Source organism: Xylona heveae (genome assembly GCF_001619985.1).
Source record: "Xylona heveae TC161 unplaced genomic scaffold L228scaffold_4, whole genome shotgun sequence".
Lineage (NCBI taxonomy): Eukaryota > Fungi > Ascomycota > Xylonomycetes > Xylonales > Xylonaceae > Xylona > Xylona heveae.
This window is the reverse complement of record NW_017264196.1, coordinates 195450-222313: the sequence shown is the minus strand read 5'-3', so window position 1 is coordinate 222313 and position 26864 is coordinate 195450. Positions and strand designations below refer to the sequence as shown.

At 47.5% G+C, this 26864-nt stretch overlaps 9 protein-coding genes across 9 annotated transcripts; 3 read left to right on the top strand and 6 right to left on the bottom strand.

Moving 5' to 3' along the window:
* Positions 1–439: 439 nt before the first annotated feature.
* On the top strand, positions 440–2074 carry L228DRAFT_281917 (hypothetical protein; the record flags this gene model as incomplete). Its single annotated transcript, XM_018335930.1, has 3 exons — positions 440–605; positions 656–701; positions 759–2074. The coding sequence occupies 3 exons, from the start codon at positions 440–442 to the stop codon at positions 1729–1731; spliced, it is 1185 nt and encodes a 394-aa protein (XP_018188724.1). The 3' UTR covers positions 1732–2074.
* Positions 2075–4723: 2649 nt separating this feature from the next.
* Positions 4724–6250, bottom strand: L228DRAFT_267183 (putative succinate-semialdehyde dehydrogenase; the record flags this gene model as incomplete). Its single annotated transcript, XM_018334962.1, has 3 exons — positions 4724–4843; positions 4897–5781; positions 5846–6250. The coding sequence occupies 3 exons, from the start codon at positions 6248–6250 to the stop codon at positions 4724–4726; spliced, it is 1410 nt and encodes a 469-aa protein (XP_018188723.1).
* Positions 6251–6463: 213 nt separating this feature from the next.
* Positions 6464–11210, bottom strand: L228DRAFT_245901 (DNA/RNA polymerase). Its single transcript, XM_018332273.1, has 3 exons — positions 10215–11210; positions 6880–10161; positions 6464–6814 (listed from the first exon to the last, which is right to left on the bottom strand). Exons 1-3 carry the CDS (start codon positions 11067–11069, stop codon positions 6764–6766), a joined length of 4188 nt encoding a protein of 1395 aa, XP_018188722.1. The 5' UTR covers positions 11070–11210; the 3' UTR covers positions 6464–6763.
* A 356-nt stretch (positions 11211–11566) lies between these two features.
* Positions 11567–13057, top strand: L228DRAFT_237758 (alpha-ketoacid dehydrogenase kinase; the record flags this gene model as incomplete). Its single annotated transcript, XM_018330967.1, has 2 exons — positions 11567–11787; positions 11851–13057. 2 exons carry the CDS (start codon positions 11567–11569, stop codon positions 13055–13057), a joined length of 1428 nt encoding a protein of 475 aa, XP_018188721.1.
* Positions 13058–13285: 228 nt separating this feature from the next.
* Positions 13286–15405, bottom strand: L228DRAFT_281912 (sugar transporter; the record flags this gene model as incomplete). Its single annotated transcript, XM_018335929.1, has 8 exons — positions 13286–13708; positions 13778–14098; positions 14163–14311; positions 14376–14723; positions 14807–14993; positions 15050–15094; positions 15160–15190; positions 15344–15405. The coding sequence occupies 8 exons, from the start codon at positions 15403–15405 to the stop codon at positions 13286–13288; spliced, it is 1566 nt and encodes a 521-aa protein (XP_018188720.1).
* A 1846-nt stretch (positions 15406–17251) lies between these two features.
* Positions 17252–20955, bottom strand: L228DRAFT_105612 (hypothetical protein). Its single transcript, XM_018328897.1, has 4 exons — positions 20403–20955; positions 20178–20318; positions 19089–20119; positions 17252–19042 (listed from the first exon to the last, which is right to left on the bottom strand). Exons 1-4 carry the CDS (start codon positions 20619–20621, stop codon positions 17410–17412), a joined length of 3024 nt encoding a protein of 1007 aa, XP_018188719.1. The 5' UTR covers positions 20622–20955; the 3' UTR covers positions 17252–17409.
* Positions 20956–22375: 1420 nt separating this feature from the next.
* Positions 22376–23669, top strand: L228DRAFT_267178 (hypothetical protein; the record flags this gene model as incomplete). Its single annotated transcript, XM_018334961.1, has 4 exons — positions 22376–22561; positions 22630–22835; positions 22891–23281; positions 23340–23669. 4 exons carry the CDS (start codon positions 22376–22378, stop codon positions 23667–23669), a joined length of 1113 nt encoding a protein of 370 aa, XP_018188718.1.
* A 228-nt stretch (positions 23670–23897) lies between these two features.
* On the bottom strand, positions 23898–25119 carry L228DRAFT_260024 (hypothetical protein; the record flags this gene model as incomplete). Its single annotated transcript, XM_018334220.1, has 4 exons — positions 24941–25119; positions 24683–24812; positions 24489–24560; positions 23898–24221 (listed from the first exon to the last, which is right to left on the bottom strand). Exons 1-4 carry the CDS (start codon positions 25066–25068, stop codon positions 23898–23900), a joined length of 654 nt encoding a protein of 217 aa, XP_018188717.1. The 5' UTR covers positions 25069–25119.
* A 284-nt stretch (positions 25120–25403) lies between these two features.
* Positions 25404–25788, bottom strand: L228DRAFT_245895 (hypothetical protein). Its single transcript, XM_018332272.1, has one exon. It carries the CDS (start codon positions 25682–25684, stop codon positions 25445–25447), a length of 240 nt encoding a protein of 79 aa, XP_018188716.1. The 5' UTR covers positions 25685–25788; the 3' UTR covers positions 25404–25444.
* Positions 25789–26864: the final 1076 nt, after the last annotated feature.

Below are 26864 nucleotides of genomic sequence, written 5' to 3'. Positions count from 1 at the left end.
TGACCTGCACGCCGAGAAAAAAGATGCAATTGTTGAAGCTATCCCAGGCATCCATGTTAGTAGGCGACAATGGTATGAATTTGGGCCAACTGTACCGTTCTATGGAAGAATCTAGGTGTATTTTCAAAGTATATAGAATAGAAAGGTATGAAAACGGCAACCTTCAGGTTGAAGAGCATAGGTGTTCAAGACGGGCACTCTGTCATGATCGATATGACATGGTGGGCTGTGCGGACGCTACCAATCGATAGCCGTAGCGAGAGTTTCGATAGCTCCGCGCTCCGACGCGTACAATATCAACTTACGCCGATATCGAGTGTGTCATTGTTCACATGGCCAGGCTTATAACATGTCATAGCCAAAACAATTACCCAGAATAGACACAATGTCCTATTTTGCTTGCTTGCTCTTCTACCATTTGCTTTTTTCTTGAGCTGTAATGCCTCGAACTCTGCCATGGCTCGGTCGTCGTCGCGTACGAACACCAGCTGGGAATACGCCAGACCGGCTACGCGGGAGAGCAGCTCCATTATCACCAGGTCACGAAGTTCCCAGAGATTCGCCATCTAAACGGCGAAAATTTGTCCATGTACCAAATTTAGATGGTAAATCCAAAGTCTAAAGAACAATTTGAATGTCTTTTAATATGGAATAGAACGAACGCCATCGACCTCCCCGCCTCCTGCTCCTCCAACAGAGGAGTAAGTCCCATTAAATGACAAATTTAGAGAAGCTTTAGTAGCTGATAATGTCTTCAGATTTATGCGCGAAGGATATGAGAATGATGACGGATATATCATGGTTGAAGACGAGTTTCTGGCAGTCGCGAAGAGCTTCACTCAACACCTTCACCACGCCGAATATATGAGGCTGAAAGAGCTTGCTAAGTCACAAAATGCGTCAACTATCCACACTATTTCCAGGCCAGTTGACACAAGGACGACGATGCGCAAGATCACTGCGAAGCGAAATGGAGCTAGACAAAGAGGAAAATGGCAGGCAGAGGCTGTCGGAAAGCTGAACGCTGGGAACGTCGGCAGCGACGAGGAGCTCTCTGATCTTGATGAGGACAAAGAGGATGATCCATGGTTTGGGACGTCCCTTCACAGTCTGATGACCAGCCCACGAAAGGTGAAAACATCTCTTTCGTACCTCGCAAGGCTCAAGCCTGGCACAAAGGCAGCCGCAGGGTTTTCGAAACCCGGCGCCCCACCTGCCAGAGACTACAGGGCCACATCGCCCTTGCGCATCAAGGAGAGAGGCGCGCCGCTCATAACATCTTTTGACGAAGAGGAGACGGCATCAGAGACGGAAGATGACGATCTCGACGGTCCAGTCTATGCGAAAGGACCTCATCAAACACAATTGCAGCCTCCAAAGCAAACGACGGGGCCAGAGCTTGTCTCTTCCATGCGCCCGTCCCCGGACCTACCTTCCAGTCCACCAATCAAGCTGGAGCCCGTAGAATCGCAATCCAAAGTCTCTCACAGAGCCGAGTTGAGTTCATCACGGCGGCGGAGACAAACGGAGTCGCAATTGACCGATAGAATCGTTAGGGCTCCTTCGCTTGGTCTAGATTCTTCTGATGAGGATTTACCATCTTTCTTCAAACCTGAATCCGAACGGTTTCTTTCAAAGAGAACTGGTCTAGAAAGGCCGGAAGAGCACAATTCGACCGAGCAGAAGAAGCCTTCTGCTTCCATTATGGACATCCCAACATTTACTGTATGAACGCATTTCCCCAGTGACTGCGGCAAAGACGATACAACTCAGCATCTCCCACGTACCAGCTGTATAATTGTCTTGCAAAACTGATGCATTGCTCAGCTTGGTCCATAACCTTTCACTAAGAGCCTTTACCGCCAAAGGCTGCGCAAAATGTTGCAAAAACAGTATCGTTTCTCTTCGGAGCAACTAACATACAGTACAAATGTAATGTATCCCGTTATTTCGGCGAAGTACAAAGGATATCTTTCCCTGTTGGTCATTCCAGAGGTGCTTGGATACCCGGGCAGATTGATCAACTATATTATAGCGAGCATTCGAATAACTAATAGCCATTCTGAGATACCCGACTTCAGAGTTGTATTCCAAATAAAAATTATCTAGTTTTCTATACTCGCCATTTTCCCGTTTGTAATTTAACACCGTATTAGAAAGTCCAAGGGAGTTGTAAAAGTTGTAGGACATAGTTTGTGTTTCTTGATCAGATCAAAATATGATGAGTCGACTGTTTAAGTTGGCCGTGTTGCTTGACCTGATCAATTTGCCGGAACGGCAAATATTGAATGACTGAATAATCTTAGCGAGTAATTCTTCTTAAAGTTACAGAATTCTCCGAGGAAAGTTAAAGCCCTTACATCTCCGGATACTGAGTTAGGTGTCTTTTTTTTTAGCATACAGGAAATTGTCCAAAAATACAGACGCTCGTAAAAGATGAATAACATAAATAAAAGAAAAATCTAGGTATCTCTAAATAGCATTACATTTTAAATTTTCTTCTCCTCTCCAAGACCTTCTGCCTATCGCAAAGCCAAACCACTGATTTGAAGAGAAATAGGGGGAGGGAAATCGATGCATGCCCGTTTCCTTCTCAAGCCGGTGTATCTTTCCAAATTTTGGCGGTAGACCACCGTCGAATTAAATATTATACCATGAAATCAAAGAAGGTTTGAGCTCTATAGACAAATTTAAAAGTTCGTTCCTAGAAAGAGTTGAAGTCCGGCTTCCAAAAACATTAGAGATTGGCCGAAACGCTCGGTGTTTGAATTATTACCAGGCCAAGATGATGGCCTGTAACGCTTCAGGCGGCAAAGAGAATTCATAGGGGTTGCATGCCGCTTCTGAAGCTCGCGCTAAGGCGACGAGCAGACTGACGGACCCGATCGAGCCGCGACGACTGCCATGGTGTGTGGTAATACTGGTCAAACATGGCGGTAGCATCCGCGATAGCCTTCTCCCGCATCAAGGATTGCCTGTTGAGAAGACAAAATTCTTAGCTGGACATGCAGAACCGTCGAAATCGAGGTGCTTTTGTTGGCGAGAAGTGCTGAGATAAACAGTGGTAAAGATGATGACAGGGCCAAGTGAACAAGATCTGAAAACAATACCAGGCATGTTTGATGGGTGCTTGAAGTGCAAGACGGAGCTAGAGGGATTGGATGAAGGATGCGTACTCCTCATCGGATATATCGGCCAAGCCAGGCACTGTGATCTGTTCACGGCGAAAGTTGGTTGGTGAACTCTAATATTCGATTATTGTTAGCAAACCTCTCAAAGAGAATATTGCAATTGGTCAGCTAGATGAACTCACAATCTCGAGTGGTTTTCTCGGGGGAGGAGGTGGTTGCCGCCAGCGGCTTCTTATTTTGGAGAAGACTCGAGTGAAGCAGCCCATTGTCTGCCGCCTTCCTTGTCGCATGATTGCAATTTATAGATAAGGACAGAGTAGTGACAAAGATCTATGTCGAAATATGTAAAATATTGACCAGTATCAGGCTCAGTACCATAATCAGGTGCAATTAAGCCCTAATTCAAACAAGCATGTAAAGAAAATCAACGAGAGACAGCCATAAGACTTGTGAAAAGTCTTAAACAAAGCGAATGTGGATATAGAACAACAAAAACAAAAGATATCAGAACAATTATTGCTGCTACTGCTACTGAAAGCTTAGCAGTTTGGTGCGGTGTGGAGAAAGTAGACACGACGGGAGGCCCAGTCATATATATCCCTTTGCAGACGTTACGGGGATTCCTCTAAAGCCGGCGAGCTAAGACGATTAAAATGAACCAAAATGTTGGCTGGGGGATGATTTGCCACGCGAGGGGAAGTTGCTGTCCTTGCGTTTGGAAGAGCGAGTTTGTGCCGTCCCCACGTTATTATTTTCATGAAACGAACCGCCAGAGATACGAGGAATGCGCGTAGAGAATTACATTGTGATTTGCTGGAAATGAAAAGAGATTGTAGTTGGTGCTAGTCTGATAAATGCTGCTTTTTTGTGGAAGCCATCATTCAAACTGCTTTTCAGTATATAGGAGGACGAACGCCATCTATGCAGAACAGATTCTGCATAATCTAGCCAGCGAGGCGACCCAGGGAGGCGCGCATGTACGTGATCTAGGGATTCAAAACAGTGAGCTAAACAAGGTCTGTATGTTACAACTCGACGGGAAAAAACACCAAGAAGCAGAAGTTTGGGGGTCCTTGGAGGGTTTGATGGCGTACGACCTCGCTGCTCGGTAGAGCCCCTTGCATCAACATTCCACAAAACCAACCCACTCCATTGGTAAAAGGCGCGTCCTGGAGCTCCATTACGCGAAGATCTGTCCCTTTCAAGTGAAATTGAAAATGCCAGGAAGTCAGCAAAGTTGGTCAATGCTTCTGGGCGTAAAATAAAACGGATAGCAAATAACTATACGCAGATGTGTGCAAGGGAGAAGGAAAAAAAATATTATTTGGCTCGATTCTTCAATAATATTTGACAAAAGGTCTAAAGAGGCACCTTGCGTAACCTATCCTTCCCTTCTCCTGTGAGCTTTGAGGGATGCCGAAAAACTCTTTTACCACAAGCGGATTGTTTCGAACGTTTAGTTGGAGCACGGGTTCTCTTCCGAGATGGCCGCGTCAACAAATATACGCAAAAGGTACATGGCCGCCTAACGAAGAATTGCTGAATTTCTCGGCCATGACATCCGCAAGGACATGAAGGCGGGCATCAAACAATCAAAGCTTCGCAGGATAATCCTTTACATGGAAGCTCTTGAGCCTGACAAATTGCTCAAATCCAAACTTGCTCAAAGTAACTCCTCTTCCAGAATTTTTCCACCCCGTCCAGGCAAGGTCCTGTTACCGTGTTAGTTCCGCTATGATAGCAAAAAGCATTTGTTTCTCCTTACTGGTGCCGGATAATCGCATCGATTGACAAATACTGTCCCTGCTTCAACTTCTTCCGCTAGAGCTTCGCCCTTTGCTACATCTTTAGTCCAAATGCTTCCAGTGAGCCCAAATTCGCTGTCGTTCATGAGCCAAATGGCTTCAGCGTCGTCCTTGACTTTCATGACAGGGATGACGGGGCCAAAGGTCTCATCCTTCATAACAGTCATTTCGTGGTTCACTCCGACCAGTAAGGTTGGCGCAACGAAATTTCCCTCTGGGGGCGGCGATTTGAAGGTAGAGTTCTCTGGAGTGGCATCTTTCGCGCCCTTGTCGAGTGCATCTCTGATGTGGGCACGAATAGTTTGGGCTGCTCTCTTCGAGATCACCGGCCCTACATGCGTCGTTGGGTCGAACGGGTCTCCCAGCCTGTAGCCACAGAGCACGTCCTGCAGAGCCGCAATGAAAGCGTCATGGATCTTCTCATCCACATAGACTCTCTCGATACTACAACAGCTTTGACCTGAATTGAAAATAGCGCCATCTACAATCTCTTCAGCAACCCACTTGAGATCAACATCTGCTCGGATGTAAGCAGGATCCTTTCCACCGAGCTCAAGGCCGACCGCTGTGATTCTATCACTGGCCGCTTTTTGTACAGCTAGCCCGCCCGCAACGGACCCCGTAAAGCAAGTGAGGTTAATCTGTGGATTCCGCACTATCGTCTCTAATGTCGTAAGAGAGCCTGCGTGAAAGTACTGAATGACGTTCTCCGGTAAGCCTGCTTCTAGGAAGATCCTCTGAACTTGTTCCACGATTGTGGGCGTTTGTGGTGATGGCTTCAGAATGACGGTGTTTCCAGCGAGAAGAGCCGGGATGAGCGAATTCACGAGAATGATGTATGGATACTAATAGAGGAATGAGCGTCTCAAAGCACAAATATCAAAATTGTTCGATGGATTTCAGACTCACGTTCCAAGCAAAAACGATCAGAACAGGGCCAATTGGCATTTTTCTTATATAGCGTCGGAAACCTTTCTCCGGTTCTCCATCCGTATCTTTCAATGCTTCATCACTGAACTTGAGCAATTGTTCGCCCCTCATGACAGCGGTGCTGACTTCCTTTGCGGTGTAGGCGATAGGCCTGCCCATCTGTTCCGTTATCTCTCGTGCAAGTTCATCCTTCCTTTCACTAATCAAGCTGAGAGCCCGTTTAATGATGGATTTGCGTTGCCCTAACGTTGTTCGCCGGAACGATTGAAACGCGTTCCCTGTCTTTTGAAGGAGAATGTTGATATCAGCCTCTGAAAGACCGCTTCTGGTCACAATGGGCTTATTCGTCGTAGGCGAAATGGTAGTTATAGTTTCGACCGACATGATAAAAGGCTTTCTAGTTGCCGAAACGGATTGCGATTGACAGAGGAAATGTGTGAAGTATGAAGGTGCGCTGAACACTGACAGCAAAAGCGCACTACGATAAGAGGCAGCTTTTATCTCTTGGATGACGTAATCTTGCCATCGAAAAGTGGAATGTTGTTTGTGACCATCTACGTTAGTTTAGCTGCGGTCCGGCCTACTTGCAATATAATTCTCCTTTGAACAAAGGTAACATGAAAAACCTTTTCTGAATTAAATTATTTAAGGTAGTTAGTACTTCTAAATGCTGATGAAAGGTAAGAAAGCAACCAGATGCACCGTCCACGCCAATTCCCACCCATCTATACGTGATAAGTAATCTATGCCGCTTGCTTTTTGTATCTCTGTTCCAATTCAAACACAACGCCGACCAAGCGCAGCTTGCAAATGCCAATCAAATCGTTTGATGAGAAGAATACGCAAAATGAAATTGTCGGGAAGAGGAGGGAATGTCTTTACTTGATGATCAAGAGATCAAGAGAAGAAATATTTGCTATCTCTCAGACGAGACACTTCGAAAGAACCCTGCCTCGGTCGTTAGCTTTCGAATGCAATACAGAGTCATGTGCGAAGCAGAACAACGAACATACCTTCTTAGGGAGTGGGGGAAATGACAGCGGAAGCCAGACTGAGACCTTTTTCGGAGCTGCCTTCCTCTTTTTCGGGGCGGGTTCTAATTTGACATCATTCTCATCTTCCGCATCGACATCGTCGAGGGCCAGAGAGGATTCGGCACCTCCTAGCACAGGCTCAACATTCTCCAGATTCTCCACTGCATCGATCCCTATATCTTGTTCCGCAGCTTTGACCTGCGCCTTGGGCACGTCACCGATGCCCATTTCGGTTGTTTCCTCCGCCGGTGCGAGATCGTTTTCGCTGGCGGCCTCGGCAAAGATACTTCCAGGCGTGACCATTTTACGTCCCTCTTCTTGGCTTTTTGGATCTTCGGACTGAAGGAGTAGAATACGCTGCCTTTCCAACAGAAGTTCATCTACTCTACTTCGCCCTTTGCTCGAGAACGCCGTTTGCCTGCGAAGCGCGGTTATCCTCTTTCCAACCAAACTGTCAGAATACACGGAAGCGAGGTACATAGATCCAGCATGCCGAGCCTTGAACTCAGCGGCTAGTCGCCCGATGATATCCTCAGAGTGCATGCGAATGAAAGCATCCCGAAGAATGCTATTCATGGTATCAACATCAGCAGCATGGGTCCAGAATGAATCATGGACTGCTGCAAATGACAACCCACGCTCGTCGCACTTCAAAGCTGAAAGGAGCATGTGAGTGGCATCTAAGGAATGAATGAAGTTCGGAGGGAAACCCTGAAGCTGCTTCCTCTTGCTGACAGGATCGGAGGTAGTCGGTTGAATTATGCTAACTCGTTGCAGGTTGGTGCTAACAATCTGAGCTTTCGACGTGCGATACGGCTGTACGACAGGCATCTTCAACGGCGTTGTCCACACAACACTAGATCTGAAGTGGGGTTGATTTGACTTTGGAAGGGCGGACTTTGAGCCAGCCTTGCTGGCTTCGATGATCTCTATCTGCTCCGGTGTCAAAGCCTGAGATATTCTGTTCGCACACTCGCCAAGCCAATATTGAATATCGTGAGCGCCTTTGAACATTGATGAGAGCGCTTTGAAGATAAGCCTTGCCACGTAACACGAAGAAATACCGTGATTCATCTCGTCGGTATCTGGGAAATGGGGAAGGATAGCCTCAAGTTGCCTGCGGACTTGAGAACGAGCTCCAGCGAACGTCACTCCATATACATTCGTCATGACTGTCTGTTTCACGACTTTCCGTGTGATTTTCCCATTCAATAGCATTGCAACTGGAACCTTCTTTGCAGCATCCCTGCTCACTTCTTCCTTGACAAGCTCAGCGACAGCAGTGTAAATATCGGCAGGTCGATCACCAGGTTCAAGATTCACCTGTCGTGCTCCCCATTCATCGCCACCGAGTGCAGCATAATGTTGAAGACCATTGCAGGTACCATCCTGGTGGATTGCAAGCGACGAAACATAACGGGTGGGGTCAGAAGAATCAAGAGCCTTCTTCAGCTCACAGCATGCTGCAAGACATTGCCAAGGATCTTCTGCACCTAACCACCATCGCTTGCCATTCAGAGGATTTGTCGCTGAGTCGTAGATGTCCGAAAGATGCTGCATAGCAAACTCTTGGCGCTCCTTGATACTAGCTTTGTCGAAGCCGTAGACATTGGCGAGATGAACCTTCAACCATGCAAGGCCGGTTGCACCAAGTTGCTTCCCTTTGGCGAACATAAGCAGCCCGCGGCAGTTATCGGCCCCCATGTGATTTAGGTAGGGCGGAACAGGATATGCTCGGCCCCGAAAGTCGACGTTGTGAGGGAAGTAAAATGTTTCATCTAGATATGCTCGGGCAACCTCCAATTGGAAATTCTGGAAGCATCGCTGCGAGTGAAGGCCACTTCGGGTATTTTGGACTTGTTTGAGATCGCGAAGCCATCGCTGCCGAACCTTCGGATCAGCCGAAGGTTCCGGCTCTGGTGGTGTCTTGATATTTGGATGCTCCGGAGCAATGTCTGCAATTGCCTCTCCCGAGTTCCAGGCCTCAAGCATAACGTTGAAGACGTCGCGATTGATTTTCCACGCTGTTTTGGCAAGCACATCCAGACCAGCAAAGACCTGATCCATGTCGCCTTTTTCCGCGGCAGCCTTAGCGTACTGGATCTGCTCCGGATCACTGTGCTTTACACGCACGGCATTCACAGGATAGCGAAGGAAGCCTCCATCATTGAAGGACTTCCATGGCCTAGGCTCGACAATCATAGGTAGGTGCTTTGCTAGTGCCGTGCGGACAGGTTCCCTCCTCAATTTCTCACAGAGATCAGAGTTTCCCGAAATCATCCCTACCCTCTTCCCTCGATCGTACTTGTATGAATGAGTGAAAGCTGCTTGCATCTGCGATACTGTCTCACGAGTGTCCGGGAGCTTTCGAGTGACCTGAATTTTCGCAGAGCGAAGAAGGGCAGACAGCAATATGGCGCCGACTCTTGCCTTCACGGCTGCCGACCACTGTCGATCCTGAAAATCCTTGCTCCCCAAAGGCTTTTGTTCTTTTTCCCGAACGAGCTTCGCAAGGGAATCAAAAGTCCTCTTCTTTCTCAGGAGAGAGGCGACCTTTTGTTCACGTCCTGCCGTCGCCATATGGCCCCATAGTTCTTTATTTCCGTAGTCTTTGATAGATTCCGCAATGCTCTCATCTTGGACATTGTGGCCAATGTAGACAACGACATTGGAGAGCTTCACTCCGATATCAGCACCACGGATACTGAGAAGCTGCATGACAGCCAGGATAGTTATCGCAGCAAGTTTTTCCGGTGAAACAAATCGTAGAAACGGGCCATAAAGGCATCGATCTTGGTCGACTTCAGACTTTGAATTGTTTTTCTCGGCTTCATCAATCAGTTTAACTTCCTCCTTGATGAGCGGAGTCAACGCGCTGTGCCACTCCCACATCAATGCTCCAATTGACCTTGATTGCAGAGCAGAATTCAGTCCGAATTTCTGGAGATCTTCACTTTCTTCACGCCATCGGTCTATGGCAGCGTTGACTGCATCTTCCTCCAATTTCTCCTGTCGAAGGTACGCGAAAGCCTTCGCCTTCTCTTCTGTCGTTCCCTTCAGATCCTCTAATTTAGGCAAAGTAGATATATCAGAGAAGAGAGATAAAGACTTTTTCAGTGACGCTAGCCCAAGGCCTTTTTGACCCATTGGTTTGACTTCCGGGATTGTCTGGGGTTGGCCGGAGCCATCGAGTGTGGCCGTAGAAACATCCTCTGGCTCTGTAACTACTTCTTCAGCCAAGTAGAAATCCTCCGGGCAAATCTAAAGCACATCAGTCAAATGGTATCGTAAGGGCAAGCGGGGATGGAAAATACCCTCGTAACCTTGAAAAGCTCTGCATCATTCAGTATGTTTGTACTCAGAGCTGCGACGCCAAGGTTCCTCTCTTCCGCCATATAATAATATCTGCGGACGGTGCGTTCCATTTTGGGACCTTGCAAAAGTCGGAGAGTAGCCTTCAGCATCAATGCGTAGCTGGTAGCATCTGGCTCCACATCGGGGCTCCGCATCTCAACTTCAAACCATTTCTGTACTGCCTTAAGCGCATCCATATCCCGTTTTCTTATCGCATAGTCGATGCAAGCTTCCAGGTATTGGTTATGAGCGTCAAGAAGCTCTTGGGAACCGGAAACATAGATCTTGCAAATGCGGCGCATCAAAGCTGTGCCACGGTCGAAGCTACCACATTTTAAACATGCATCAAGCGTTAGATGCATATCGGCCAAGCCGCCTCCAATGCCATCTTTGACCTTGAATCTTTTTGCGGCCAAGGAAGATTCATCGTTAACAATTAGTGGCGAGGAAGGATCGAAGTTCCTTAGGGTTGATAGGTTCTCTGAATCAAAAAAGGATGCCTGAAGTTTTGATTGAGAGACATAAGGGCCTGAAAAATCTTCAAATTCGAAGGGAACAGCAGGGTCCGCGAAATGGGTCTGTTCAGATACTGCGGTAGCAAGGTTTCTGCGCTCAGCCGTGTCAGTCGAGAGTCGTCGCTTTTTTGCCAATTTGGATCGAGGCGTCTCCAATGAAAGCGGCGAAGTTGTCCTCAATTGAGATATATAGCGAAGTTGCGCGGGACAAAGCCATGGTAAGTAGAGCGGTTCAGGCGATAGCCTGAGATGGCGAAATGCATCGTATTGAGCCTTCCGGCGAGCGGCTCGGACGAGCATTATCGCGCTGCAGAAGAGGCCTCACAAGAAAGATGTATCAATTGTCTCTGAATCTTCCAAAGGCATCAAAGATACCAGCCCTGCAGTAGCAAAATGGACATGGAAAGCGCTAATATTGCCACAGAGAAGAGGGTCAAACACAGGCTCGGAAGCAAATTCGAAGCGTCGAAAGGAGGTGAAATCTTCTTTTCCTATTCAGGAAAAGGCGAATAGAAATGTCTTACTCAGATATTACATAATCGCTGTCTCCGGAAAGCCCGTTCGGCGACCGGTGGCATGGTGCCGACCGAGAGAGTTCCGAGGGTTGCCCCATGTTTAGCCGTTCAGGAAGGCGCGAGGGAGGCGGGTTGCCTGGGTCGGTCTCGGGGAGAAAGCCCCAACAACAATGACGATGCCGGGGTGAGGAGGCACGCCAGAACTGACCAGTTCCATCATCTCCGTCAATTCTCTTTTCCTGTCAAATTTGCGGTCAATCAAATGAATGCACGCCAATAATTATGTTTCTGCGTCAAGTTCTCCGCGCCACGTCACGCAAGGAATTCTCACGTCTAGGGACAAGGGTTGGCCGCAGGAGGCTTTTCGGCTCTGTCCCTCCTCCCATTTCCCCTGCCACGCAAAGATGGGCTTATCCATCCAGTGCAGCAAACGTTGGGCATGATGAGGTGTCCAAGCTAGCATCGCAGTCTCTGCATCCCCTCAGTCTCAGTGATTTAGTGAAGTGAGAATGGCTCTTTTTGGTCTTGCATTGGACTTGTCCATATGCTAATCTAACCTCACGCAGGCATGGCCGTCCTCCTCTCTCTGCTGGTTCTCTGTTTGATTCAGCAAATTTCTCTTCGAGACTTCTTCCGGTCAGACTGGCTCATCGCATCCAAGCCTTGAGAAATCTCCCGTTCATCGTGGTGTCTAACCCGCATATCTCAAGAATCTACAACAATTACTTGCACTCACTTTCCACTCTCCTTCCATATGCGGAGCGACCAATCAAGACATTGGAGGAGGAGATTAGATTCACTGAGATCATGGCTGATCTGGTCGGAACGCACTCTAACACCATTCCCATCCTGGCAAGAGGCTTTTTAGAATGTCGAAAGTATATTAGCCCGTCTGAGGTGAAGAGATTCTTGGACGAACATTTACGGGCACGTATAGGGACGCGTTTAATTGCTGAGCAGCACATCGCCCTTCATTACTCATCCCGGCTTCATGGCGATCCAAATGTGCTGCCACAGAAAGACGAATCTTCAAGCTACATTGGTGTCATTGACACCGCCCTCCGACCAGAAAAGATAATCAGAAATTGCGAGTCGTTTGTGTCAGAGATCTGTGAACTCAAATATGGTGTGAGGCCATCGTTAGTGATTAATGGGGAAGTCGACACTACGTTTACCCATGTTCCTGTACATATGGAGTACATCATCACTGAGCTTCTGAAGAACGCGTTTCGAGCAACGGTGGAGCACGGTAATGAGCGTGAGCCAGTAGAGGTTACGATTGCTGCAGCTCCAGCTGAGCTCCTTGGAAAGGGGAATAACCAAGTCTGGACCACTACAGATGAAAACAGTATGCACAGAGAGCTCGGTGTGGACGCAGGATCTGCAGCAACGGCATCTTCGTCTAGCGCTTCCGCCGGGAACATTCAACCGTTGCCTCTAGATCATTCGACACCTTGTGTTACAATTCGAATCCGTGACAGAGGTGGTGGAATCCCTCCTGAGACTCTTCCAAACATTTGGTCTTACAGCTTTACCACTGTCAGTGAGGACGAACCACAGGGCTCCGGGAATCCAGCTAATAGTGGAACTGTCGGCGCTTTGCAAACTATTTCCAATGCCGGGCCTGGTAGTAGTCTAGCTGGTCTAGGCTACGGGCTACCCCTCGGTAGGGCTTACGCGGAATATTTTGGCGGTGGCATTGCATTGCAGAGCCTCTGGGGCTGGGGTACGGACGTATATTTGAGTCTTCGCGGGGTTGGGCGTATCCCTTGAATCTTGTCACTTTGATGTGCCCTAACGAGATCTGCTCGTTTTGGGTCGTTTCTGTGGTATTTTTTTTTATTTTCCTATTGACGGCGGACGAAAGGCTCAAATCAGCAGTCCAAAAAAACCCCTTCAAAAGGACATGAGCACAGCCAACAACCAACACAAAGAAATACAAAGACCAACCAACACGAGTAAAGAAATATTAGGACATTTGTACCACTCAGGAAGTTACAACTATACAGGTGAGTCTTGTCTCTCCATGTGCTCCGCTGTCGCCTTAGTGGGATGCATGGCAGAAGAGCTTCCCGCAATGGATTCGGCACGTTGCTTTTCTTCGAAATCGTGGGCCCTTTCCGCAAGCTTGCTTTTAACCTTGTTACTCTGCCAGGCCGGGACCTCGCCCGAAAACAGGACATCAATCTCCTCGAGGGTCTTTCCCGCCGTTTCTGGAAACAAGAGTAACGAATGGATAAAGGCACAGAAGCAAAAGACTCCGAATATGATATAAGTTTTCCACACAATGTTTTGAAAGGCGGGTGGTACGAACCAGGCCAGTGCAAAGTTAAAGGCCCAGTTGGTCGCTGCAGACAAGCCCATACCTTTGGCTCGCCACTTAAGGGGGAAAACTTCGGCGCAGTAAATCCAAGCCGCTGGAGCCTATTTCCTTGGTTGTTAGTCAACTTCGCGTATAGAATACCAGATTAGATAGGTTTTGCGGGGTCATACCCAGGTAAAGCCATATACGGCGACGAATAGATATGAACAGGCAATCACGCCCTTGGCATAACTGCCTCTTACCTCCCATCGAATGTTTTTGGCAGTACCGACACCGTTAATGGGATGGCCTCTGGATGCCATCAAGCCAGCAACGCAGAAATTAAAGCCGCTCATCAGAATTCCACCATAAACGAAAAGTGGTCTCCGCCCTAATCTTTCAATGAAGAAGGCTAAAGTGATGCCGGTAGTCACAAGGAAAATGACATATTGAATGGCAGAGGAGACAAGGTTCACGTTTCCGCTCAATCCAGCCATTTCAAAAACATATACCTGTGGACTTCTTGTCAGTGGACTTGACAACCCCTTGCCATGTGTAAAGATTGAGGCTGCATACAATGTAGTACATCATCACGTTTCCTCCCAAAAGCTGTTGCCAGAGCTGCGCAAAAACACCAGCACTTGTTCGTCGCCACATTTTATGGCCGAATAGACCCAGAATGGGGAGCTCCTTCCCTGAAGAGGCTTGCCTTTGAGCTTCCTTGACTGCACAAAAAATCAGTTGCAAGATTTCTGGGAAAGCCATTATTTTGGATAGGGGTTAGGGCACCTTCTTCAAATTCTGCTTGGACGAGAGAATTCGAGGTATCGCCTTTGGAATGCAAAAAGGCAAGAGTCTGAAGGCATTCGTCCCAACGGTTTTTGCTTGCCAGCCATCTTGGAGATTCTGGAAAGAAAAACAATGAGACCAGTAAAACGATAGCAGGGACACCTTGTAACCCCCAGGCTAGCCGGAAGGATGATGGCCCTGAGATCTTGGAACATCCATATGATACGAGATACATAATCAGGATGCCCCACTCGATAGCCCATTGTTGAATCCCTACGATCCGGCCACGGATTGGTGCAGGAGATAACTCGGCCAGAAAAGTAGGGACTTGCGAAGATGTTATGCCCACTGAATATCCAGGTCAGCCACAAACGATCAAATATGATTCTAACAAGTTATGTCTAGTTAGGGACCTGCAAAGCAATGCATACCACAGAGACCGTTGATTACTCGGCCAGCAATCAATTGGGCAACATTCTGCGAGCTCAACACGATAGCAGTACCTACGATCCAGATACATGCAGCTACCATGAGAGCACGTCGTCGTCCTACTCTATCGCAGAGCGGACCGGCGCCAAGGGCACCAATGAAGGAGCCTCCGGACATTGACGCCGTGATCTGTACCATGATGGTGAGTAATCTTGCTGCTAAACAGAAGAGTTGTGTGCACATACGCCACCCTGTAAATTGGCGCTGGGATTATTAAAATATGTTGTGTACTACCAATTTGGAGAAACATGTTAGCACAGACTTCAGCTGACTACCTTCCCTGAGGCACCCGAACCTGCTTTGTTCCAATCCATGCGCTCATAGAACTAGTTCAACAGTCAGATCTTCTTCTTCTACGGTTCGAGGAGGCCATGCAGATGATTCCTACCTAATATCAAATCCAAACCTACACATGGCAAAAAAAAATATTAGTCTCAATGTCCCCAAGTCTCGTGTTTGTTCAAAAGGGGCTTTCGTACAAAGCTCCGCCTATCGTCCCGAAGGACGCCAAAACATAGATATTCCGAATTTTGTATCCCATCTTGAGCCTAATTAGCCCGATGCTGGGCAACTCAACTTTCGTTGAAGGCCCTGTGAGATCAATTTCCGAGTCAATTCCGAGAAGCCGATTTCAATAAAACTGCTCAGCCGTTATTTCCAGACTTCTGATGCCGTTCCAACTGCACAAGATGTCTCCCAACAATTCCACTGTATGTGCGCGAGAAGCACCGTCGATCAATCGGAACCAAGGCCGAAAAAAAAAATCTGTGAATTTTCAGTAGCGCCAGAATCACCCCCTAGTATCAGACTCAGAGGTATGCGCGAAATGAAACGCTTTCTTATATGTCCTGTGCTTCACTTCAAACGCCTCGTGCCATGGAAATGCCCATCCATATTCTACGTTTTTTCACCCTACCTCCCACTCGCAATCTTCGATCCCGAGCCAAGCTAATGCGCAACCTAACAAACCCCGCGAACTAGAAATGCGTTGCCGTTGACAGGTGTGGCCCACCCGGGACTAATTCCTGAAGGGGAAGACGCCGTGAAGAGACAGGGAGCTGTTTTCTTGGCCCAAAGAGCAAATCATAAGTACATTGTAGTGGCATCTAAGCTACCTAGGAGTATGTGCCGATTCTCCTGCATTGACTGCTTTGTTTTCTATACTGTTAGAGTACAAATATCATCGTAACAATTTTACGTATTTATCATGTACATGCGAATTCATTGAGTCTCATAGTAATAAATTGACAAAGATAATTTCTTCAAAGCATAATTGAATCTTAGAAATCGAGTCCTGATCATATCGGTGCTTTCAATCTCAAATGCGATAGACTTGAAGAACTTATGACGAAACCACCACACTGGATAAAACGTGCTGTAACGTCGAAACCTGCAAGCGAGCAAGGACTTTAGGGAGGCTAAACCGTCTGTTTAGCGTTGAAAGCTACAGGAGTTAGCGATACCCCACATTATTCGTCTTCACTACTTTTCCACGCGAAGGGCTTGCCGCCACGCGATCCCCCAATATGGATATGGCCAGGTTCGTAGCAGAAAGCTTAGCCTGCTTTTTACACCTGTTCGTGACAACTCATGCCGCGGAGGATGCGTCTCCGGGGGTTGGGATGAATTGTCTAAGTGGGTGGAAGGAACGGCATTGGTCGATTCCCTGCCGCCTCTCGACCCCTCTCCGCCCTCCGGCAGTTTTGCTCGGATGAAACTCTAAATACGCAGCAAGTCCTCAAACTAGCTCTGGCGGACAAGCTAAGTTTCGTGGCCTGTCGGTGATGTTGCCGTGACGAATTAGGACGGGCCACCGTCTTTCACTCTCGAGGGCAATCGAAGCTTATGCGGAAACGTTGTCGTGCAACGCGTTCAGTAAAGATGATAGTTTGTCTCCGGACATTTTTATCCGAAACAGAGCAAATTGAATAGGAGATTTACAGTGAGTTGTTAAGTCGGTGTTGTGTTTTGGTTTCGTCTTGATTGCGAATTCATGATTTTACTCTGTTCAGCTATACTCTACGCGGCTTGTCCTACATGCAAAAGGCTTATATATCTGTTCTTTGAGCAGGCGGTATGTAAGATGATGTATACAATCAAACAGTTCTTTGATTCATACTTGCAATAAATGATAACGCTCTGATCCCAAGGAGAAAATCCCGGATAACCCCTGGTCAGTCTATCAGATTGTCTATCAAATGCATAATCGCGTAATGTCTGACGTCGCATCAACCGTCCCCAAAGATAGAGCAGATCGCGTCTTCAATATGATCGGTATCTCAAAGTTCACAGGAAATAGACAAAAACGAGAAAGAGTCAAGAAAGAATAGAGAAGCGAAGGCTAGAGCGCTGGCCCCATTGAAGAAATGCCGTCAAATATTTCAAGTTCATCGGACTCTATACCAAGATACCGCTGTCCCAAACGCCGCGGAAACCCAAAAATTAAGAAGTGTCCAATATATAAAAACGGTCTTCAGACTCCATCCTCTGAATGCCAATACCCACCCTACAAGGGTTTGCAGTGGTCAGGTCCAGATCATATGGGTTACACTCCATAACTGCCGCCCCAGACTGTGCTGAGCCAGCCACTCGTGCCTTGGCCTGCACCGGCCGCAAGTCCCCATTCCTCACAGCTACTCCCATCAACAAACGCAGCCACATCATCGCCACCTAACCGCGTATCAAGATTGTCCAGCCAATTCTTTCTGGCTTCAGAAGTCCACATAGCACCAGCCGGACTCAGGGCCGTTATGGACGGCCTTATCATGCGAGCGGACGTCGAAACTTGTTGCGGTGCCTGAGGAGGCTGTTGTTCATTTGTAGAGCACATTTGCCCCAGTGGAGGTGGCGGCTCCGGTGGAAAGGGATAAGGCCCAGGGTATGGCATTGTATCAGACTGACAAAACGCGGAGGGTATCGATAACGGTGCCGTTACTGGTGGGCTTTGCGATACTATCTGCTTTGTGGCTATATCTGCTTCGACCGGATACACCGCCTGGTGGTCAGGAATTTGGGGTGGTACTGACTGAGGGAGCTGAGGGTAATAGGTAGGTGGGACTCCAGCACCTGGAGATTGTCCAAACGGAACGATTCTCTGCAGTCCAACCCCGCCCACTGTATCATATGGTGATGCCGACGGCGACCGCCCAGGAACAGCTCCCACCGCTTGCGACATCTCTTCCATGCGGGGAACCTTCTTCTGCCTATCGTCAGTTGTATCAGTGCCGTGATATCTCTTTCTGGCCATCTCTAGTTCGGCACTGTCTATCTGACGATCAAGAGCTTGATGCAACGTAGGCGTGTGATCGTTTCCTTTCTTCTCTACCTCTGAGGCATCTGCAATCTCATCGTCTTCCAAGCTACCAAATTCCTTGAGCGTCTTCTCCAATAACTTATATTCAGCTAGGCCGCCACCATCACCACCTTCTCTTATACTGAGATGACGCTGTGTTTCGCCGCTTATACTCGGATCCGAAGACGAGGACAAAGCTTTAGTGTTCGTGCAGTAGTCTTCCTTCATTTTCCGAAAATAATGATGCATGCGTTTGACCGTCCTAAACCAGCCATCTGCCATGTTTAATCGAGTCCGCATCCCGCCAATTATTTCAATGGCGAGGCGTACAGAATCAGCACCTTTGCTGTTGTTTGTCGAGGAACTCTGCTTCTTCGTTTCCTCAGGGCCCACGGGCTCGTTTGAGCACATGAAGCCATCCGGATCCATTTGAGGAAAATTCATGCAATAAACCCCGACAAAAGCAACCGTGTAGATGGCAAAACCAATCAAAGGCGTCTCAGCAAGAATACCCCAATCCTGGCAGGTTCGAACCATATCCATTATGTCTCTGGCTGCTTTGAAACATTCTCTGGCGCTTGATTCCCACCAGCCCGGCGGAATGTCATATTTATCCGGTGGAAAGGTTGGCTCGTCAAGGGGGCCTTGAGGCTTGGTACATCGGATGGGAATGAAAGGGACATATTCGCGATGAAGAATGATGAGACATAGGAAGTAAACGGTATGCATGAGAGTATAAGGAGTTGATGTCCTGGAGGCTATATGCGCAGAGAGGTTTGCATGATTGAAATGTAAACTAGGTGGAAGGTCTCCATAGAATTGGGCCAGGAGCTCACGGAGCGAGCTGAAAGTGGATCTCGAGTGCCACGGTGGATAGCGCTCCGTCCTGTAAATGTTAGGGAGAGTAGTCAGAACAGTTCCAGAGACTTTACCTTCTCCCACCCTTACACGACCATTTGGCTATCCGTCCCCAGATCTCAATTATTTTTATAACTCTTGGAATGCTTCCTTCATCTGATCCAACCTCCCATTTTCCTTTGTCTTGACAGTCCGTTACCTGAGTATTTCGGTCGGCTACGGACTCGTCACAAAGAAAATGTTCAGGAGACCGATCTCCCGATGTTCCTTGACCGCGGCTTATTTTGGGACCAATGGCCCTTTGTTTTTGAAGATCCGTCTTCCAAGACCATAACTCGATTTCATCACTGAGGAGCCTCGTCCGCACCTGCTCACCGAAAAGGAACGCCCGCTCAGTACTCGGTAGCTGCACCCTCAGTTCGTTTACGTCAAGCATCTGGGGCCTATATTTTCCGCTACTCATATATCTGTCCATGAGAAAGCAGCTCCAGAATGTTCGGCGTTTGACTTCTTTATCAATGAAATACATCGGACCCGGCGAAGGATCTGGCGCTGTTGGGAGATTGGGTGATTGCGATACTCCTAGATGTTGAGCTTCCTTCCGCAGGGCGACGGAACAAGCATTAGGCTCCTCGTCAAGATCCTGCTCGAACTGGAGGCCTTTGAGTTGTGCCATCCTCACTGCGATCCCAACATAAATCCAGGCGCGGACGCCCCTGCACATGCCCCATTCATGAAGGCCAAGCATCAGAAGCGCCTGGATTCTTTCTAAACTCGGATAACCATGCTCCACAGGATGAGATATAGTCAAAAGATCCCTAGTATACTTTGCATAGTAATCAGACACGGCAATAGGCCGGCTAAGCCGATCAGGTGATATTTGTGCATGGTGGGCGCACAAACCCGGGTGGAAGCGAGCAGTGAGGGCCAAGAGGGCGAGAAGGACCAACGGGGAGGCAGGCGATTGAGGCCATTGCGTGCTGTCATTTTGTGGAGTGGAATTTTGCGGCTTGGACAAAGTTTTGGGTTGGCAGAAATGGTCTAAGAAAGTCGGGGGATGGAAGAATGGTAAGTCGGCCGAGAAATGAAGCTGAAAAATATCAAACTAGAGTACAAGCATGAGCAAGATGTAAAATCATTATCGTATAAGGCATAAGACATACAATCTCCATCCACAGTTGAGCAGTCAGATATGGTGATCCAAGGATATCAAGAGCTGCACAGTGGGCAAGCTGCGCTGCACTGGGAACTGCTGCGGCAGGTATTGCCGCTGAGGATTTCCTCGAGCGTTTGCGCTTTGTAGCCTAAGCAGTGATCAGCGCAAAACGAAGTAGACCCGCATGTTTCGACTGTGATCTGTGGTTTCAGGGATTCGACACATCACCAACCTCCTCTCGTTGCGTCAGATTCGATGTGCCTGAATGTGTAACAGGATTCAAAGTGTCCGAATTCTCTCTTTTGCCAGCAGTCCCGTTTTCAAAAGCCGGTAATGGATATGTACATTCCCTTCCCGAAATTTGGCAGGACCTACAAATGGACCCTGGTCCATTGTTGATGCATTTGACTTTGCTCCGCCGACATTTGACACACGCTATACTTGAGCGCATATCTACGCTCTGACTTGTGAGGAAGCAATGAATTGAAGTAAAGCTAACAAGGCTTCTTCTCCTTTCCACCTCTCTAAGATGCCGGTTGTTAAGTCTGCCGGAAGGTGGTAATCTTCATAACAGACCGTTCAAAGGAAGAGCTACTCTGGTTCAATTGCTGATATGAAAGTCTGCAACCCCCCATGGGACAGCTGAATGCGGGGCCAGGTTTATCAGGTTCGGAGGTGAGCTATGAAGGGACCTTATTCAAATTGCGCAGAATGCTTGTGTATCGATTCTTTGCCTCAGACATAAGTGGCAGTAATTAGGTAATTAACAGGGACTTGGCCGGTGAAGTATCACGGACAGGGTCTCAGTGCGATCGGAGTCATCTCGGGACGAGTGTGATAGGTTGCTATTGTACCTTGGGTGGGACAACAAACTATTGGTCAGTGCGCCGCCGCAACATCTTCACCGTTTCAACGTAAGCATGAGCCAAGATCATTTGGACATCAAAAAAACTAAGTAATTATGATAGCTTTCAATTATTCCCACGGGAAGTGCGCCATCCTAGTCCGTCTATATGCAGTATCTGTTCCCGACTTTCTTACATGCTGGACTAACTTTCGAATAGCCTGCATAAAGATCAATTGCGATATGACGAGCTCAACCTCAGCGATAGACATGCGTTAATATGCCCATGAAATTGAGGGCGATAAAGTAGAGTTGGATTCTTCTCTCCATTGTTATAGAATTCAATAAATGCCAAAAATAAAAATAATAATCAATGGAGCGCTTTATGTGGGTTCCCACGATTTATCTATCATCGAATCCTTTGTTATTGCGGTAAATATTGATCGTCCTCAGAATTTCTAAAGTTTCGCTTTCACTGATTACTATGAATGCTTGAAGTCAGCAAAAGGGGATTTTTTGCGGCAAAGAGGGGCGATCGTCTCAAAAAGACAAAACTGAAATAGGGAAATTTATCCGTGATATCAGTTAACGCTGATGATTCCGCCACTTTTGGATGATATGATTTTAGTAAGATGTATTCCAATCGAAGTAAATGACAAGGAATTAAGTTAATTTCCTGCTTTTGGCCGTAGCAGCTGAAGGTTGAATTCTGGTATTACTACAGGTCCATCGTGCGGACTTGCCTTGCCCTTCTTGCTTTGTTAACACAGACACAGATCCACAACGTTTTGCCCATGCTATGTTATGTTCCGCCCCAATTGGTTCTCGGAAGGGTGATTAAACAATTGAACTTGAATGTTTTCGCAAATAGAGAAAAACTCATATTTAGGTCACTCTCTTCTAGATCTCAAAAATTAAGTCCTGGTGAAATACTCTTATAAAGTCAGTAAATAGCTGTACAGTGGACAGTGCGCTGGTCAGCAAACTAAAAGGAATTTTGCAGGAGGGACGATCTTCACTAGACTTCGTTAGGGTGGGATCTACCCCGGACAAGGGAAAAGCGTAACAACGCGGTCTTACTGTTTCAGCTTGCACGCAACATATCGATTCAGACAGCAACTACTTCGTACGCTGAGAAATAGACGACGTGATGGACGTCAGCTTTTCCTGACTGTGATCCGCATATCCAAGACCTGCAATTTGCATTTATTCAGCTTCCCTTCCCGGTCATCTCCGGAAGTAATTCTGCGTTTCTAACAGTGCTGTCGGCCTTAGAGTGTCCATCGACGTAGAGAATCTATCTGCGTTTGTATGATCCAACGACTGCTACCCATTTGGCACCACCTGGCAGAAACTCCAACATGCAACCTTATATTGCTATTCCTGGGATTTTTGCCCTCGTATATAGAGCCTGGTCTCACAAGTCTCTTACACCCTTTGGCATCGTGGTGGCTACAGCAACAGCGGTTATTCACGCGATCCATCCATGGAGCGTTTGGTTCGCTCTGCTTACTGTCTTCTTTCTCGGTGGAAGTAGGGTCACAAAAGTTCGTCCTCACTGTCCCTTCATATTTAGATCTTCCTCGCCTTTCGCTAATGGATTCTGGTTTTACAGGTGAAACACGAGATCAAACAGCGCTTAACTCAGTCTGCTGCGGGTGCCTCAGGCGGCGAGGGCCCAAGGACCCATATCCAAGTTCTCGCAAACTCCATCGTAGCGTCGACACTCATTCTACTCCATGCTCATCAGTTGCGATCCAAAGATGCAAATTCCCGCTGCTGGTCTGGCTATGGCGATCTTCTTGTTATCGGAATTGTCGCGTAAGAGCTTCGTCCTCCGTATCTGCGGCCCCTTTTGCTAATAAAGCTTCTCAAGCCAATACTCTGCTGTCGCTGCTGATACATACTCGTCAGAACTCGGTATACTTTCTCGCAGTCACCCGCGACTCATCACATCTCCCACTCTCCGGAAAGTTCCCCCAGGCACAAATGGAGGAGTCACCGTAGCTGGTATACTTGCCGGACTACTTGGTGCTTTCACAATTGGATTGACTTCTGCGCTACTCCTTCCGCACTGTTCCAATCGCCAGTCTGCATCAAAAGGGGAAACTATATGGCAAATACGAGAAAGGCTTGTCTGGATTGCTTTGGTAACTATTTGTGGCGGCTTAGGGAGCTTGCTTGATAGCTTTCTGGGTGGTCTCCTTCAAGCTAGTGTCATTGACATAAGGACCCACAAGGTTGTGGAAGGCGAAGGCGGTCATAAGGTGAGGGAAATCATTTGGCTCGCCAAAGTTTTGGGGGCATCGTCTGACATTGCAATAGGTTCTCGTCGACGGCCCTGGCTCGTTGCATTACAGTAAACTTGCACAGATTCGAAGTGCAGCCACTTCAGAGGAAGGTCCGAGTGCAGTTGAGCAGACTCAGGCAACCTCGCCGAATACTATCGAGGGACCAGAAACGCTTCGACAACGTGGTCCTAAAATAGGCGATCGCCCCGAGGTGTCCTCACGCCCGAGTCGTAAAGTGATCAGCGGTCGCGATCTCCTTGATAATAACGGAGTTAATCTTCTTATGGCTTTCTCCATGAGCTTTGCGAGCATGTTTGCTGCCAGTTGGTACTGGGACATTCCGCTTCAAAGTATTTTGCAGTAAATTCCTTTTACATAACTTCGCTTCCTCGAAATTCAGCTTGCATATTGGCCGATTAGGCACTTGCGCCCTGAAATCTGCCGCAGTCTACCAAGCAGGATGCTGAGGATCATCGTTTGAAGCCACAGAGATCATGTTTCAGGAGGTCATGTCCAGATGAAGCCGATGTTTACTGCTTTCCCTAGGCGTAAACAGACTATTGGTGCTAACGAACGCTAGTTGAACAATTCTTCAATTTCTAGATAGACCACTCTGGGTTCTCCATTTATCTTCAGCCTCCATGATGCAATCCAATACCTCATTGCCTTCCGGATAGACATCGACGCATGACCTAGCTTCGTGCAAGGACGCGAGCGCCTCTTTGTACTTCTTCTGGCTGAACTCTGCCAGACCCTTCCAAAAAGCGCATCTTCCTACGAGCGGAAGAAATTCCAATTGTCGGGCAAGCTTCATAGCCTCATTTGCTGACTTCTCAGCGGCTGTCCAATCCTGAGCTTCCAATCCGCGTTGCACGCGTAAGATGATTACGGAAATTGTCATCTCCTTCATCTGGTCCTAGAAATTGTTGCATATAAAAGGTTGAACGTCTCCGGGTTGTATATTTTCTGCATCTTTTGCAACGTATGGCATTTGCGGTTTTCCACGTTCTATGCATCTGTAATTCTGTGCTTCTTGTCCGGCTAGCTTTTGTCTCAAGGTTCTCCTAAGGCGTGTTATTTCCTCCTGCATTCGATTTATCAATTGTTCCTTCTCATGGAGAGATTCCTTTAGGATTGAACTCGTATATAATTCTTGAAAGGCCAACGAACGAAGTTCTCGCACGGTGCGCTCCACTCGCTTCTGGTACTTGTGATGCTCCTCCCACGAGACCCAGTCCGGCAGCCAGTTACGTTCCTGTTTGTTCATTGGTCTGGGCAGCTAGTCTACCCCTTAGCATTAAGCAATATTCGCCATGGTTAGGTGTTGCAGATGGGAGATTCATCAAAAGTGAGCTCAAGCTGATGATAACAACTCACCTCTAGCGGGTCGGTAACTGAATCCCTAATCAACTCCAGCTCTTTCATGGCTGCCTCTCTTTCTGCTGCTCTCGTTGCTTTTCGGATAGCCATTTTCCGCTCTGCGTATAATTCATCGGAGATCCTGCTGCTATTATCGTCAACTGTAGTGGAATTATTATAAAGTCAAGCGGCAGAAAGGCTAAGGCCTTTAGTATTCCTGATCACGTACCGAGCATATCCTCCCAAGCCCCATCTTAATGAGCATATTTCATGTACTTTTGTTGTTCGACCTCTTCGTTCTGTTCAGTTTCGCCATTCACTTCATGTGCACCTGAACTGGATTCATCGCCTTCCTTTCGGATATAGGCTTTGAAAGAATTCACCAGGTGGGATATCAGAGACATGACCAATATTAGAGCGGCTAGAATAAATCTAAGTGAAAGGGATGCACCTAGGAGCAACTTTTTTCGCGGACCGAAATATACCTACTCTGTTTTTTTTGCCACCAAAGGTGCCTCAAGAAAACAGATTCTATCAGGATATCGAAGAGGTGATGTACTCATACTACTTTACCATGATCCTTTGTTTTACATGCATGATACGCTTTGCCGCATTCAGATAAGATGCTGTACTTGGTTGAGACTGGTTATTTGCTCTAAGGCTTTTTCGATCTTTTAATTTGTTCTTCACATAGAGAAAACATTGAGTTGAATTCTCTCTTGCGTTTTGCGATATCAATGCCAGATCCATCCGCGAACATTGTTAGCATATACCGAAGGATCATGAGACCCAGAATGAAGTTCCATCGTTGGCACGTCTTTGTTTGAGATACAAACCAGGTAAACCGGCCGTAAAGACAAGCACCCGCAAATGAAGGATTGTCAACATAGATAATGCAGATAAGAAAAGAATATAACACATATGAGGCGCTGGTGTCTTGTGGTTTGTTGAATTCATGGCGGATGTACTATGTCTCTTAATGAGGCCCTTCGAACCCGAAGCAAACTTTTGGCTCGTCATTATTTACTAACGCGGGCGTCCTTAATGCGCGATGGGATTGAGCCAGAATTCGAAAAGACTCAACCTTGGCTACTGTGTGGTGGCTGCCTTTGCGTACTCCCCCTCCAAAGACGTTAAAGTTTCTTGCGCAAGGTCCTGTTGAATAAGTCCGAGGGGCATATGGGAGTTACTAGGCAAATTCTAGTTACTTGTACCTTAATGCAAGCCAAGCACGAACCCTAGAGAGAGTCGGGTCTGCAAAAATGGGGTGGTGGGGGGCATGTCTGGCAGGAGTCGGCCACGACCCGGTCATGCCCCGCACCGCTGATGCCGGCCCCACCACACGGTACGTTTCGTCCGCGCAACGTGTCGAATTGATCGTTCGAGATTTGTTTATTTCATCATGATATTGTTCCGTTGGAGCGCATTTCCTGCATTGGTTCTGCCGAGCAGTGTTCGGACGAACCCCCGTCCTGGTCTCTACTGAGCGGGGCAATGATTGCATGGTAATACGGTTCGCTGCTTCATATTTCAACATTATCTATATATAGAGATGTATGTATGTGAGGGTATTACCTGACCATTACAGCAAGCAACAGTGCGACGCTTTCTAGGAAGAAAACTTCGGGCTTGATGCATCCAAGGTACCTAAAACATAACCGGTATTTGCTCCCATTCACTTCGGAGGTCTTTCCTTTCGAAGCTATAGAGGAGAGCTTTAGCAGCAAATTTCAAATTACATTTCAAATCCATATTGAATAGAATTAACTCCCTAGGGAGTAGGCTGCCAGCGAATATCTCAAGCGGTACTGAAAGCTGTTTGAGATTTAGAAAGATCATTTCAAACCCAAGAGGAATTCCAAATTGAAACTGGCCGCTAAAGCTCTCTAGTTTGCTACACGTTCACCCCACTGTGTTCTAGAGCGGAAAACCAATGCAGCTCATAATTGAACCCCTCACCCCTCCACCCTTCTTGCCCCCTGTTATCCCCTCGCCCCCTCCCCTGGCAGGCCGCTTCCAGCAATAAGACCGGCACGAAGCGAGACGCGAAGACCCTTTGCCGCGACAATCCAGCATTTTCTCATCATCAACATGTCATCATCTGACTGTATCATTATGGTACCCCTTGTCCGTGGAATACTTTCGTAGCCGATTTGTAAAGTGCCCTTGATGCGGATTACTGATTTCGCCCGAATCTACT